The sequence below is a fragment of the Saccoglossus kowalevskii genome, chromosome 9, assembly GCF_978046115.1.
Source record: "Saccoglossus kowalevskii chromosome 9, keSacKowa6.1, whole genome shotgun sequence".
NCBI lineage: Eukaryota > Metazoa > Hemichordata > Enteropneusta > Harrimaniidae > Saccoglossus > Saccoglossus kowalevskii.
In genome coordinates this window covers 26,524,081-26,538,984 of record NC_140649.1, presented here as the reverse complement: position 1 = coordinate 26,538,984, position 14,904 = coordinate 26,524,081, and the positions used below count along the sequence as shown (strand labels likewise).

Here is a 14,904-nt window from a genome sequence, read left to right as displayed (position 1 = left end):
TAAGGTATAACAATACAGAAACCTGAAGAGTATGAATATTATGTATTTAAAACAACTATATCGTTTTATTGACATGGCAATTTCACAATATGTTACAAAACAGTAAATACTCGCATAAAACAATGCCTTTATATTAGGTCTGGATTACATTCCAATACCAGGATGTACAACTCCAGCAAAAAAAAAACAACAACAACACACCATACAACGGTACTCAAAAGAATCCCAACACAAAATATTACGGATGAAAAATAAAGAACAACAAAAAGTATAACAAATAGTATATACTTTTTGAAGATATCTAATTTATTCACTATATCGTTAATTGTATTTTTGTAAATTAAACTGTGAATTGACATAGGCCAACTCGGGTCTTTGATGACGAAAAATGTATCGGTAAATTAAACTGTTATTTGACTCTATTCACTAAATTATGTATGAAGCGCGACAGACCTGGTGATGCCTTAATGAATATGACATCAGTGTCGTGTTGCGTTCCATTGGGTTGGGTAAAAATCTGGTCGCGCCACGCATGCGCGAGATATATGGGTCGCATATAAACAAAGATGGTGTCTTTGACTGTTGTGCAGACCAAAGAGTACAAACTGAGATGTTACCATGCTTTAATGGGGTAATTTTTGGTGATTGGAAGATATCTAAGGAGCCACCGGCGGTAAACCTCATACTTGATATTCCATTAGATAAGCGCATTGCATTGTTGGAAAATCAATGTTTATTAACACGAATGTCGAACATGCGCAGCGCGACGACCACCGCTCTTTAAGCTCTACAAATAACTGATATCAGGTTAAAACCTGTTTTATCGCATATCCTGAACACCATGCATGACATTAACAGTTACTTATTAACATTCGTAGCATATGTTACTAATATGTTCCACAAGTCTAATTAAGGTAGAAGCCTACTCATAATTTTTGAGAAAATTGGTCATAAATCACATGACAATGTTTTTTTGTTTATTGTGTAGAATCATGAAGCTATTGACCCATGGCACCATGAAATAGCATTCTACACACATTTACTAACGTTTAAGACAATTAAAACATTTTTTACTAACAACTTCTGAACTCAGAGGATCTATATAAGATGAACTAGTCCGTTTGCGATCACAACCCTGTTAAGTGTTCAATCATCCATTGTATTTTCTGCATCTGTGAAAATAAGTAAGTTGGGTGAATTATGGTTGTGATAACTATTTAGAATAAGTAAGTAACATACTGCACTCCACTGTTTACAGCAATTCCAGGCACTGATTTGACGCTGAAGTAGTGCTAGATGTTGATAACTTACTACAATAGGTTACACACTTTGTTTTCACATTTACAGAAGTTGTTACAAATATAGTGCAGACAGCATGTCTGCAATTTGAAGCGCACCGGAAGAAACTTTTTGGGGCGGAGCTTTCTTAAATTTGAAAACAAAGTGTGTTACCTATTTTAGTAAGTTATCAACATCTAGCACTACTTCAACGTCAAATCAGTGCCTGGAATTGCTGTAAATTACTCCAGTTTGTAGACTTTAGCTACTATCAAATGTCAAACCTAGCACACATGTCAAACCTAGCACACATGTCCACGAAACACGATTTGGCGTACATTACGATGCATATAACAAATGTTCAAATAACAGTATATGACCCATACATAGTGATCATCATGTGCAAGATGATTTAGATTTTTTTAGAAAAAAACGCAAAAAAAAGTTGGTAGACCTTGTAATCTTTAGAAAAGTGCTGATACTTACTATCATATTCACAAACATATCCTGATTGCACAAGGGAATCACATGTAAAATCATCCCATTCATAACCCCAGTTCTGTCTGAAAAATACAATCGAATTGATATGTAATCCTCAATTTGAACCAGTGTGTATTTAATAACGCTATTATTCAAACTTGGTATATGTATACCCGTGTGTGTTTCTCTTGTGCTGGAACTCCATAGTTTCAACGAATCTTTCAATTGTTGGGGGAAATGTTTAACACTCTCTAATTTCACAATTTGCACTCCCTTTGCACACAAACATATTCACAAGTTGACCTGGACTGGATGGGAAGACAAAGAGCCAAATTCAAAGTGGAAACGCTCCCTACAAGATGTACGGGTGATGCGCAATGCAAATGTTGACAGTGACCACAACCTTGTAGTTAGGAAAGTACACCTCAAGTGAAGGAAGGCCAACATCGGGAACAGCAGGAATAAACGCTTTGATGTTGCTAAACTCAAAGATTCCTAAAAGAAGGAGGAATTCAACATCTTATTGAAGAAAAGATTCAGTGTTCTTAAAGACAAAGCAGCTACAACACCTATATCAATCAATGATTTCAACACAGCTCTGAGCCAAACAGCAAAGGAGACAATGTGTGAAATCCGAGTGGATATCTAGTGGCACATGAAAGTCCGTAGATGAAAGGAAGTCACTGAAGAAGAAAATCTTAGACTCCAAATCACCCAGGCTAAAAGAGAGGTTTTCTTCCCAGTATAAAGAGAAGGACAGGGAGGTAAAAAAGGCAGCAAGGAGAGACAAACGACGCTATACAGAAGAGCAGCAGAGAACCAAGATATAAACATGGAATAAATAACAGTCGGGGAAGTCAAAGAGGCCATCCAAAAACTAAAGAATGGAAAGGCCCCAGGAGAGGATGGCATATGTCCAGAAGGTGGAAGATAAAGATACGCCTCACATCCCCCAGAACATCCTTCAGGACATATAGAACTGTGAGACAGCATCAGATGACGGGAAAACAGGTATCATCATCAAACTACCCAAGAAAGGGAACCATGGGAACTGCAACAATTCTCGCTCACAAGAAACATTTTCTGCCACGTCATTCTCCAAGGCAGCAGTACACACTATAATACGAGAAGAGCAAGCAGGTTTCAGGAAAGAAAGGTTCTGCATAGATCACATCTTTGTTTTGCGCCAAACACTGGAGCAATCAAGTGAATGGAACAGCTCACTCTACATTACATTTATATATTTCAAGCAGGCGTTTGACTGACTTCATCGCAACTCTCTTTGGATGATCCTGAGACACTACGGTATTCCTAAGAAGCTGGTCAACATGATCCAGTCTCTTTACAAGAACTTTGAATGCGGTGTCATCCACAACAATGAGCTGACCAAACCTTTCAGGGTAGTAACCGGAGTTAAACAAGGATGCATCCTATCGCCTCTACTGTTCTCCCTGGCATTTGACTGGGTGATGCGACGCATCACTAAAGGAAAGCGCAGATGAATCCAATGAACCCTCACATCAGTCTTGGAAGACTTGGATTATGCGGATGATATAGCATTACTTTCACACCAGTATCAAAATGCACAGCAAAGAATGACAGCCTCAGTCAGACCGCCAGTACTGTCGGCCTAACAGTCAACGAAAAGAAGATGAAGGTCCTGAGGAACAACACTGCAACGACTAACCCAATCACTGTTAATGGAAACCCAATAGAGGACGTGCAGAACTTTGTATATCTGGACAGCAAGATGACACCAAATGGTGGCTGTGATATTGAGGTTAATGCAAGAATCAGCAAACCAAACCTTTGCTATGCTAAAATCTATCTGGAGATCCACTGGACTTAGCATCTACACAAAGAGCAAGATTTTCAAGAGCAATGTCCTGAGCGTCCTTCTATATGGCTCGAAGTGTTGGAAAACCACTTCCTCCATTGAAAGAAACTTAGAAGTGTTCCAAAATAAGTGCCTATGTAGCATTCTTAGGATATTCTGACAAAACACCATCTCAAATTAAAACCTCGGGGAAAGAACAGCAACAACATCAATTTAAGGGACTATCCTAATCCGACGAATCCTAATCCTAATCCTAATCCTAATCCAAAGTAGATCATTAATATAATGGACGCCTCAAGGGAGGAGAAACCGGGGTCGGCCAATAGAAACCTGGAGAAGAACAATAGAAAAAGGGCTCAGGAGTAAGAGACTTCCCTTGAGACTGCCCCCAGGATAACGGCTGACAGAGACAGATGGAAACTCTTTGTTTCGCCCCAAGCACAGAGTGTGTGAGTGAGTAATTCCACTTTCACTCATTTTATACACTACGATTTCCACAAACATAAATATCAATATTATGTTTTAAATTCAATATCGTATTATTTTAAATCTTTAAATATCTTGAAATCAAGTCACCGATCTAAAGGACATATACTTATTTACTTGATATGCTGTTGACTGAATTGTATAATAGTATCAATTTAAACAATATTTTTTAACGAGATGTTATTTTTTATTTTGTAGGTATTTGACAACGATTTGTTTTTACTTTTATTATTAACCCATATATCTGTGTATTTTTACTCACAATACCGGGTACCTTATATTTACATAGACATACTTACACCAACCTTCCACAGTCTTTACCTATGCCATGAGCGGGTTCGTCATAATGCCAATACGTATAATCCACCTCTTCTCCGTCAGTATAAACAAAATTACCCTGGGTCTCCAAGTCATTGAGTCCAAACCAAACACCACTTCCTGTAACAATAAGAGTTGGAATAAGAGTTGTTTCAATTTAAGTTTACTACCATTTAAACAACATCGGTGCAGTAATGGCAGATTTCTGCACACGTTTCATATTGAAAAACATAGATATGGTATGAACTGACAGTGGAATTACCAAACGCCGGTGAAGCGCGTATGAGGCTGACAACATTACAATGTTGTTCTGCAGAACGAATTTTAGCCAAGTGAGCTGCAATGCTAACGCAACCGTCTCGTGCTTGCTGCCATGTGAGTCCAGCTACAGAAATCACGACATATCGTGGTCTACCTGTGAATTAAAATCAACGACTAACATGATTATCTTGTGTTATATGCCAATGTATAATCCTAAATTAAAAAGATGCAAATCTATTTACTAGAAAGTAAATCTAGTATTAGCAAGCTACTTTAGTTTGATATTATTGAGTTTGTGATATATTAAGAGCATCAACATGTTTCAAGAATTACACTTATAGGCAGTGACAAGTTTGCCACAGACATCTCAAAATATAATTCTTATATAACCGGTCACTAGATAATAAATCAGGACGAAATCTTACCTATTTCGCAATGAAACCCTACGAATCCATCAACACAGTTACATGTGTATGCGTCAACCCCATCTACACATGATCCTCCATTCTGACAAGGATTCATAATACAGTCATCGATATCTATTTGGTACATAACAAACAAATACTTTTATATACGATATATTCCTTGCTAAATTAAATTAATTTATGGCTCGACCAGAATAATAGATCAACTACTCACTTTCGTGTAATCTAGCCATTATTTATGTATATATGCAGTATAATTACATGTGGGTTACAATTTTGAGACCGATGGTCAGTATACACAAGTTTAAATTCTACCTGGGGCTCAATGCTAAAATGAGTTGAATTCCACGAAACACTATGATACAGGCAATGCGGTGTGACGAAGCCGCTGCGGGACTCCATCATTGATGAGTGCAACTTTGGAGGAACCACGGATAAGGTCAACATCATGTTATTGAGTTTAGCCCAAGCATATTGGCTTGCCACAATACCAATATAATAGAAACAAAAAACACAACCACCAATTTTTCCATCATATATTTACGATGGCAAAAGGAAGCAAATCTATGAAACTAATTCAGTATTTCCACAAACAGTTTGGCTTAAAACAGCTTTATTGAATTAATCAAGTATAGCTTAATAATTTTTCGTGTTTGATGTTTTATAATTGCGATGGCAACGGTCACCCTAGTAATTAATCAAATATAACTTTAAATATTTTATATCAATGTAACTCAAAGTTAAGTATTGTCATTTTAACTTAAACTTGTGTGTCTTGAAAATCAATGTTTTATCTATGACATATCAGCTATCGTGTATGATTTTCATCAATAACCCGACATTTCACTTACTTATCTGGCAGTGTACCCCAGTAAAACCACGATTACAACTACACGTGTAGGTGTTCAGACCATCTTCACAGAGAGCATTATTCATACAGGGGTTAGGATTGCAGTCATACGTGTCTGTTGACAGAATCAAATTTATATAATATTGCATCAGACAAAGTGTTGTTTAACTAAAGCAGTGGGTTTGTATAAACCCAATATCACAGTATGTTTACTTAATAAATTACATCACATTCAAAACATGACATTCATCTTTTTTATAGTATTTAAACGTGTTCACATTCATTGTGCCAATAATCAATTTTCTGTACAACTGCGAGATCTCGCGAGTTGCGTGAAAGACGCGCGCGTAGCGTCTTCCGCCAAAATCGAAAGATTTGATTTTGAATTCGAATTTCTTTATTTCGTAGCTCACATCGAAAGGCCGATCTTTGCCAGGGAACTATTGCGTTTGGATATTCTTACTGCATCGAAATTGACCAGTGAACGGAAAATGGTCTATTACTTAAAGAATGGCAGCAGGTGACATACTTATTTCGCAATGGGTTCCTTCAAATCCTGACACGCAGTCACATGTGTAGGAGTTGGCTCCATCTTGACACAGTCCGCCATTTTGACACGGATTGGGATTACAATCATCAACGTCTATTATGACAAAGAACAAATACCCAGCAATTGTATAAATTATAGTCAACTATTATACCGGCATATATAATTACACAGATTTAGTATAAAAAAAAAATAGATCAATTACTTTATCAATTAAATCATTTCATGCCACCTCGAATCGAGTGACAGAACAATCGATAACAATTCACATGGAGTCAATATGATTTCAAATAATAAATCTCACCTATTTCACACTGATCTCCCGTATAACCATGAACACAAATACAGATACTGTACAGGCATCTACCACCATTGAAACAATCATCACATGTTATATTAGTCACTGAAAGTAATTTGAATCTATCATAATTAAAAGTGTCCATATGCTTTAACTGGTTTTGACTAGTATGAGACATTTACCAATTGAAATATGGCGGACTTATAGTAAAAATATACACATACAGGAACAAGGAAGCCATCATTGCAATTTAGTTGTGAGTTAGTTTGTAAGATATTTACTCCCCAACATGCAATCAGAGTTATATCAAAATAATTAGTTTCGGTCGCCGTATTGGTTGCTTTATGGATATGAGTTAAGAGAATGCTCAGACTGATATCAGTGAGTAGTTCTACTTGTGTGAATAATTAACTACTCGACTGATCTATTGACCATTATGACTATGAGACATAATATATATTCATTTATCCCACAATTCATAGCAGTTGAGTGTAATAATGTAGTAATATTTATTTATATTTAATAACAATTCTGGCAATCTGATTGAATTTTTGATATTATGATATACTAATACCTCAAGATTTAAATAGTTTTACATAATACCTTTTGAATCATTATTAAGAATGATATTTGTGTTAGTTGGAGGTGTCCAAACGTGCGTGTGATATAAATCCGCGTATATGTGCGACGTCTATTAAAATTCGCCCAGCCCCAATTTCTCTGCGCACAGAAATTTATTTTCTACAGATTGTCAATCGACCATGGATTGAGTTGACTCTGAAATCGGTAAAATACGTTCCCAATGTATCCCAGAAACAATAAATATACTTATGGCTCCAAAATAACTATATTTCTTAATCACAATAGAGTAGACTAACGGTAACCAGTCTACATAAAAGCGATTGTTTATGCAAATAAGACAAGACGATCTACGATGTCTTGGATACGTGCTCACAAATTACAATCACTGCGTTAAATTTTAGCCATTAAAGTCTCGAAATGATATCAATTTGCGCGAACTTACAAGATAAGATTTATAATTCTGCTATAAAAATGTTCACCAAACAAACAAACACTCGTTCAATTATTGACCTCATGAGAAATTCTCTATGAATTATACGTGTAGTCATCGAAACCCCGTGCTCTGGCTTTTAACAAACTAATGACAGTACAGCGATCATAAGGTTATGCGTATGTTTTATTTGAGCTTCAAGCTACGAATTGTGTATCAGGTTACCTAGTTACTATTGGCATATGATTACACACATAGTTTACACAGTTGTGTACGGTAACTCGTCCTTCTGGATGGGTTTACATTAAGATATATGAAGACATTGCTCAGGTTTTTTTTAGGACAGAACATATAATGCATTGTTCATGGTGTTGTATTGTTATATTTACTCATATTTAGTAACAGGGTTTCATACCTCCGTAATTTAAAGCTTGTCTCGTCTATTTCGAACTACATGTAGTATCAACAGCAGTTGAGTTTGGGTTAAGCGATTTATTTGGCAAAAGACAGGCTAATATTTTTGATTCTGGCACAGTTCGTCATATTTCGCCATATATTATTATTATCATTATTACTCGTCAATTAGTTAGATTTAATTGTAAATCGGGCAATTCTGCCGGCATTACTAACACTGCATTCAGTTTAACAACGATCTATGCTGGAATGTTGAGTATTGGTATACCAGCAACAGGTCCATGGAAGAAAACGTATTCATATAAAACCGCTTAATCTCTAACTTCTTGAGCAAATGATTACGTACGTTAATAAAACTCAGCTCTGTTATTCAGTTCTCAATTTAATTATTTTTTTTAGCTGTCGTAAGAAAGATATATGAGTTACCATTTTGCTGGCACTGTATTTCGCTTTTATCAGACATCACAGCCACCGTTGTGATAACAGACCCTAGTGAAATCAGGGATGTCAAACTTGCGACGGCAGCCACATTACGGAAAGTCTTTTTCTGCAAATAACCAAAATACAATATATATAATATACTATCATATGCTACCATAAACCATCATAAACTACCATAACCAGAAAGTTTTGATATTCTTGATTTATATAGCAAAATTCAATTTACCTTTTCCTCGCTTCTTGGTACGACTCTGTTCATGGCGTAGCTTAATTGTCAATAAAATACAGTGACGGAAAATAACAATTGTTGCTTTATATGGGGGGTTAGTAATGTTTATTGTCGGTGCTATGACAACGTAATTCAAGCTTTAGGTAACAAGCAGGACTATCAAAAGGTGTTCAAAGTGGCAGTATCAAATGAGCTAGATTACATAGACACGAAAATTTGAATATGTTATTCACCACATTATTTTCCGTTCATGTATGTTAATTATACGAAACCACGGATTCCGACATATTACACACTGATTACAGTACGGGGAACATGATAAAGGTCTACCACCCACTGCTTCCATTTGAATGGAAATTGCTTTTACGATATCTGTCGGTCATTGGGTCTACTTGAACTGTATTCTCATCTGAATAACAATGAACAACCGATGCTTACAGTTTTTAGCTGTGACTTATGTTGTAAGTTGTCCTTCTGGATAGGTTTAGACTAAATTGTATTTACGTTTTTTTCAATAATAGAGTTATTGTTCGTGGATTTAAGCCAGAGAAGAATATGCCAGAACAACAAATAGTAATACAATGAGTGTTTCAAATTTTCACAACCAATGAAACGTTTTTACCAGAATCCACTTCGCCAAAATACTTTCCTTTGACGACTTTTTGAAGATGTCTAATTTATTCACTATAACGTTAATTGTATTTGTAAATTAAATTGTCAATAGGACAACTTGGGTCTTTGATGACGAAAAATGTATTCGGTAAATTAAACCGTGATTTCACTGTATTCACTAAATTATGTATGAAGCGTGGCAGACCTGATGATGCCTTAATGAATATGACATCAGTATCGTGTTGTGTTCTATTGGTTCGAGTACAAATCTGGTTGCGCCACGCATGTGCGAGATATATAGTGTGGGATCTTATAAACAAAGATGGTGTCTTTGACTGTTGCGCAGATCAAAGAGTACAAACTGAGACGTTACGAAGCTTTAATGGGGTAATTTTTGGTGATTGGAAGGTATCGAAGGAGCTACCGGCGGTAAACCCTCATACTTGAGATTTCTATTAGAAGAGCGCATTGAATTGTTGGAAAATCAATGTTTATCAACACAACTATCGAACATGCGCAGCGCGACGACCGCCGCTCTTTAAGCTCTACAAATAACTGATATCAGGTTAAAATATGTTTTATCGCATATCTTGAACACCATGATATTAACAGTTACTTATTGGCAGCTACAGTCGTAGCATATGTTACTAATATGTTCCACAAGTCTAATTAAACCGAGAAATGCTCGTGCATTTCTGAAACACACAATAAATGTGGCGATACATACTGACAACTCATGGGAACAATAAGCCAGCCAACATTACTTTATTGACTTTAAAATAGATTTTAAATTCTGACAACATTATTAACATAGTACTGTTGCAATATGCTTTTTCTTTTATATATCCTACACACATTTACTAAAACGTTTAAGACAATTAACACATGTTTTACTAACAACTTCTGAACTCAAATAATCTTTATAAAATAAACTAGTCCGTTTGCGATTACAACCCTGTTAAGTGTTCAATCATCCATTGTATTTTCTGCATCTGTGAAAATAAGTAAGTTGAGTGAATTATGGTTGTGAATAAGGTTTGATAACTATTTAGATTAACAAGTAATATGCTGCACTCCACTGTTTTAATTTCTCCGACTTCAGCTACTATCAAATGTCAAACCTAGCACACATGTACACGAAACACGAGTTGGCGTGCATTACAATGCATATAATAATTGTCCAGATAACAGTATATGACCCATACATAGTAATCATCATGTGCAAGATGATTTAGATTTTTTTAGAAAAAAAACGCAAAAAAAGTCGGTAGACTTGTAATCTTCAGAAAAATGCTGATACTTACTATCATATTCACAAACATATCCTGATTGCACAAGGGAATCACATGTAAAGTCATCCCATTCATAACCCCAGTTTTGTCTGAAAAAAACAATCGATTTGGAATGTAATCCTTAATTTGAACCAGTGTGTATTTAATAATGCTATTATTCAAACTTGGTATATGTATACCTGTGTGTGTTTCTCTTGTGCTGGAACTCCATAGTTTCAACGAATCTTTCAATTGTTGGGGTAAATGTTTACTACTCTCTAATTTCACTTTCACTCATTTTATACACTACAAATTCCACAAACATAAATATCAATATTATGTTTTAAATTCAATATCGTATTATTTTAAAACTTTTAATATTTTAAAATCAAGTCACCGATCTAAGAGACATATACTTATTTACTTGATATGTTGTTGACTGCATTGTATAATAGTAGTATCAATTTAAACAATATTTTTTAACGAGATGTTATTTTTTTTATTTTTGAGGTATTTGATAACGATTTGTTTTTACCTTTATTATTAACCCATATATCTGTGTATTTTTACTCACAATACCGGGTACGTTATATTTACATAAAAATACTTACACCAACTTTCCACAGTCTTTACCTATGCCATGAGCGGGTTCGCCATAATGCCAATACGTATAATCCACCTCTTCCCCGTCAGTATAAACAAAATTACCCTGGGTTTCCAAGTCATTGAGTCCAAACCAAACACCACTTCCTGTAACAATATATATGGAATAAGAGGTGTTTCAATTTAAGTTTACTACCATTTAAACAACATCGATGCAGTAATGGCAGATTTCTGCATACGTTTCGTATTGAAAAACATAGATATGGTATGCACTGACTTACCAAACGCCGGTGAAGCGCGTATTAGGCTGACAACATTACAGTGTTGTTCTGCAGAACGAATTTTCGCCAAGTGAGCTGAAATGCTAACGCAACCGTCTCGTGCTTGCTGCCATGTGAGTCCAGCTGTAGAAATCACGACATATCGTGGTCTACCTGTGAATTAAAATCAACGACTAACATGATTATCGTGTGTTATATGCCAATGTATAATCCTAAATTACGAAGATGCAACTGCAGTTAATAAATCTAGCACGAGCAAGCTACTATAGTTTGATATTATTGATGTTTCAAGAATTACACTTATAGGCAGTGACAAGTCTGCCACAAACATCTCAAAATATAATTCTTATATAACCAGTCACTAGATAATAAATCAGGACGAAATCTTACCTATTTCGCAATGAAACCCTACGAATCCATCAACACAGTTACACGTGTATGCATCCACCCCATCTACACATGATCCACCATTCTGACAAGGATTCATAATACAGTCATCGATATCTATTAGGTACATAATAAACTAATACTTTTATATACGATATATTCCTTGCTGAATTAAACTAATTTATGGCTCGACCAGAATAATAGAGCAACTACTCACTTTCGTGTAATCTAGCCATTATTTATGTTTATATGCAGTATAATTACATGTGGATTACAATTTTGAGACCGATGGTCAGTATACACAAGTTTAAATTCTACTTAAATTAAACTTGTGTGTCTTGAAAATCAATGTTTTATCTATGACATATCAGATATCGTGTATGATTTTCATCAATAACCCGACATTTCACTTACTTATCTGGCAGTGTACCCCCGTAAAACCACGATTACAACTACATGTGTAGGTGTTCATACCATCTTCACAGAGAGCATTATTCATACAGGGGTTAGGATTGCAGTCATACGTGTCTGTTGACAGAATCAAATTTACATAATATTGCATCAGACAAAGTGATGTTTAATTAAAGCTGTGGGTTTGTATAAGCCCAATATCACAGTATGTTTACTTAATAAATTACATCACATTCAAAACATGACATTCATCTTTTTTATAGTATTTAAACGTGTTCACATTCATTGTGCCAATAGTCGATTTTCTGTACAACTACGAGATCTCAAGAGTTGCGTGAAAGACGCACGCGTAGCGTCTTACGAAAAAATCGAACGATTTGATTTTGAATTCGAATTTCTTTATTCACATCGAAAGGCCGATCTTTGCCAGGGAATTATTGCGTTTGAATACCCCCACTTCATCGAAGTTGACCATCATCAAATGTGTACAGCACATTATTAAGCATGGAAATAGCCCCGGAATTACTTTCGCGTTTCTCGAATTCCACGCGATGTTTGCGCTACTACGTCGTTACGACCTTTTGTTTGTCCTGTATTTACGGTCGATTTCACGCACAACGCGGGATCTCGCAGTGAACGGAAAATGGACTATTACTTAAAGAATGGCAGCAGGTGACATACTTATTTCGCAATGGGTTCCTTCAAATCCTGACACGCAGTCACATGTGTAGGAGTTGGCGCCATCTTGACACAGTCCGCCATTTTGACACGGATTGGGATTACAATCATCAACGTCTATTATGACAAAGAACAAATACCCAGCAATTGTATAAATTATAGTCAACTATTATACCGGCAAATATAATTACACAGATTTAGTATAAAAAAATAGATCAATTACTTTATCAATTAAATCATTTCATGCCACCTCGAACCGAGTGACAGAACAATCGATAACAATTCACATAGAGTCAATATGATTTCAAATAATAAATCTCACCTATTTCACACTGATCTCCCGTATAACCATCAACACAAATACAGATACTGTACAGGCATCTACCACCATTGAAACAATCATCACATGTTATATTAGTCACTGAAAGTAATTTGAATCTATCGTAATTAATATTTTTGATTCGGGCACAGTCCGTCATATGACGCCATATATTATTATTATCATTCTTACTCATCAATTAGTTAGATTTAATTGTAAATCGGATAATTCTGCCGGCATTACTAACACTGCATTCAGTTTAACAACGATCTATGCTGGAATGTTGAGTATTGGTATACCAACAACAGGTCCATAGCTGTCGTAAGAAAGATGTATGAGTTACCGTTTTGCTGGCACTGTATTTCGCTTTTATCAGACATCACAGCCACCGTTGTGATAACAGACCCTAGTGAAATCAGGGATGTCAAACTTGCGACGACAGCCACATTACGAAAAGTCTTTTTCTGCAAATAATAAAAGTAAAATATATATAATATGCTATCATAGACTATCATAAAATATCATAAACTACCATAACCAGAAAGTGTTGATACATTCAATTTACCTTTTCCTCGCTACTTGGTACGACTCTGTTCATGGCGTAGCTTAATTTTCAATAAAATGCAGTGACGGAAAATAACAATTGTTGCTTTATATGGGGGGGGGGGTTAGTAATGTTTATTGTCGGTGCTATGACAACGTAATTCAAGCTTTAGGTAACAAACAGGACTATCAAAAGGTGTTCAAAGCGGCAGTATCAAATGGGCTAGATTACAAAGACACGAAACTTTGAATATGTTGTTCACCACATTTTTTCCGTTCATTTATGTTAATTATAAGAAACCACGGACTCCGACATATTACACACCGATTACAGTACGGGGAACATCATAAACCCACTGCTTTCATTTAAATAGAAATTGCTTTCACGATGTTTGTCGGTCGTTGGGTCTACTTGAACTGTATTCTCATCTGTATAGCATTGAACAACCGATGCTTACAGTTTTTGGTTGTGAATTACGTTCTGTATAGTGTGTAAACATAGTGTATAGAAGTTTTCCTTCTGGATAGGTTTAGACTAAATTGTATTTACGTGTATTCAATAATAGAGTCGTTGTTCGTGGACTTAAGCCGGAAGCATTGCGTGTTTTGTACTGTTTACACATGTTTGTAATAAATATGCATCTATGCACAGTTCATAAAGTAAGTGTTATGCCTTATAACCATCGTATTAAGAAGGTCGTCACTTGCACACGCGCGGGAATTGAGTCCCATGTGACGATAACAACACATGCTAAAACGCAAAGACTCATGGGTAGACGCTTGATTGTAAACAATGACGCGCTATGGCCATCCACGGTTACTCTTTTTTAGCAACCGTGGGCCATCTGACGCATGCACAGGTGACGACCTCCCGCTTTAACATTGACATCGACTCAGCTGGCGAAAAAGTGAATACGAAAATA

The 14,904-nt window shown here is 35.9% G+C and overlaps 2 protein-coding genes across 5 annotated transcripts; both read right to left on the bottom strand.

Annotated features, from left to right (window-relative positions):
• Positions 1-38: 38 nt before the first annotated feature.
• LOC144353810 (uncharacterized) lies at positions 39-8,918 on the bottom strand. 4 transcript variants are annotated; one of them, XM_085503356.1, is made up of 10 exons: positions 8,874-8,918; positions 8,633-8,753; positions 6,787-6,885; positions 6,465-6,578; positions 5,937-6,050; positions 5,086-5,199; positions 4,662-4,814; positions 4,381-4,519; positions 1,765-1,841; positions 39-1,172 (listed from the first exon to the last, which is right to left on the bottom strand). In XM_085503356.1, exons 1-10 carry the CDS (start codon positions 8,904-8,906, stop codon positions 1,147-1,149), a joined length of 990 nt encoding a protein of 329 aa, XP_085359482.1. In that variant the 5' UTR covers positions 8,907-8,918; the 3' UTR covers positions 39-1,146. The 4 variants fall into 4 exon arrangements, with proteins under 4 accessions (XP_085359482.1, XP_085359481.1, XP_085359483.1 ...); XM_085503355.1 differs by having other exon boundaries at positions 1,765-1,837; XM_085503357.1 differs by having other exon boundaries at positions 4,387-4,519.
• A 1,319-nt stretch (positions 8,919-10,237) lies between these two features.
• Positions 10,238-14,049, bottom strand: LOC146739118 (uncharacterized). The gene is made up of 10 exons (XM_085503359.1): positions 14,004-14,049; positions 13,782-13,902; positions 13,442-13,540; positions 13,123-13,236; positions 12,445-12,558; positions 12,034-12,147; positions 11,644-11,796; positions 11,371-11,509; positions 10,793-10,869; positions 10,238-10,480 (listed from the first exon to the last, which is right to left on the bottom strand). Exons 1-10 carry the CDS (start codon positions 14,034-14,036, stop codon positions 10,455-10,457), a joined length of 990 nt encoding a protein of 329 aa, XP_085359485.1. The 5' UTR covers positions 14,037-14,049; the 3' UTR covers positions 10,238-10,454.
• Positions 14,050-14,904: the final 855 nt, after the last annotated feature.

Bases quoted from the DNA above. Each gene is read 5' to 3' on its own strand.
- LOC144353810 (XM_085503355.1), bottom strand. From the start codon at position 8,906: ATGAACAGAGTCGTACCAAGAAGCGAGGAAAAG. The intron at 6,051-6,464 runs GTATGTCACCTG...TTCTGTCAACAG, and splicing joins AGGAACCCATTGCGAAATAA to ACACGTATGACTGCAATCCT. The intron at 4,520-4,661 runs GTAATTCCACTG...TTATTGTTACAG, and splicing joins ACGCGCTTCACCGGCGTTTG to GAAGTGGTGTTTGGTTTGGA.
- LOC146739118 (XM_085503359.1), bottom strand. From the start codon at position 14,036: ATGAACAGAGTCGTACCAAGTAGCGAGGAAAAG. The intron at 12,559-13,122 runs GTATGTCACCTG...TTCTGTCAACAG, and splicing joins AGGAACCCATTGCGAAATAA to ACACGTATGACTGCAATCCT. The intron at 12,148-12,444 runs GTAAGTGAAATG...TGTACCTAATAG, and splicing joins GGGGGTACACTGCCAGATAA to ATATCGATGACTGTATTATG.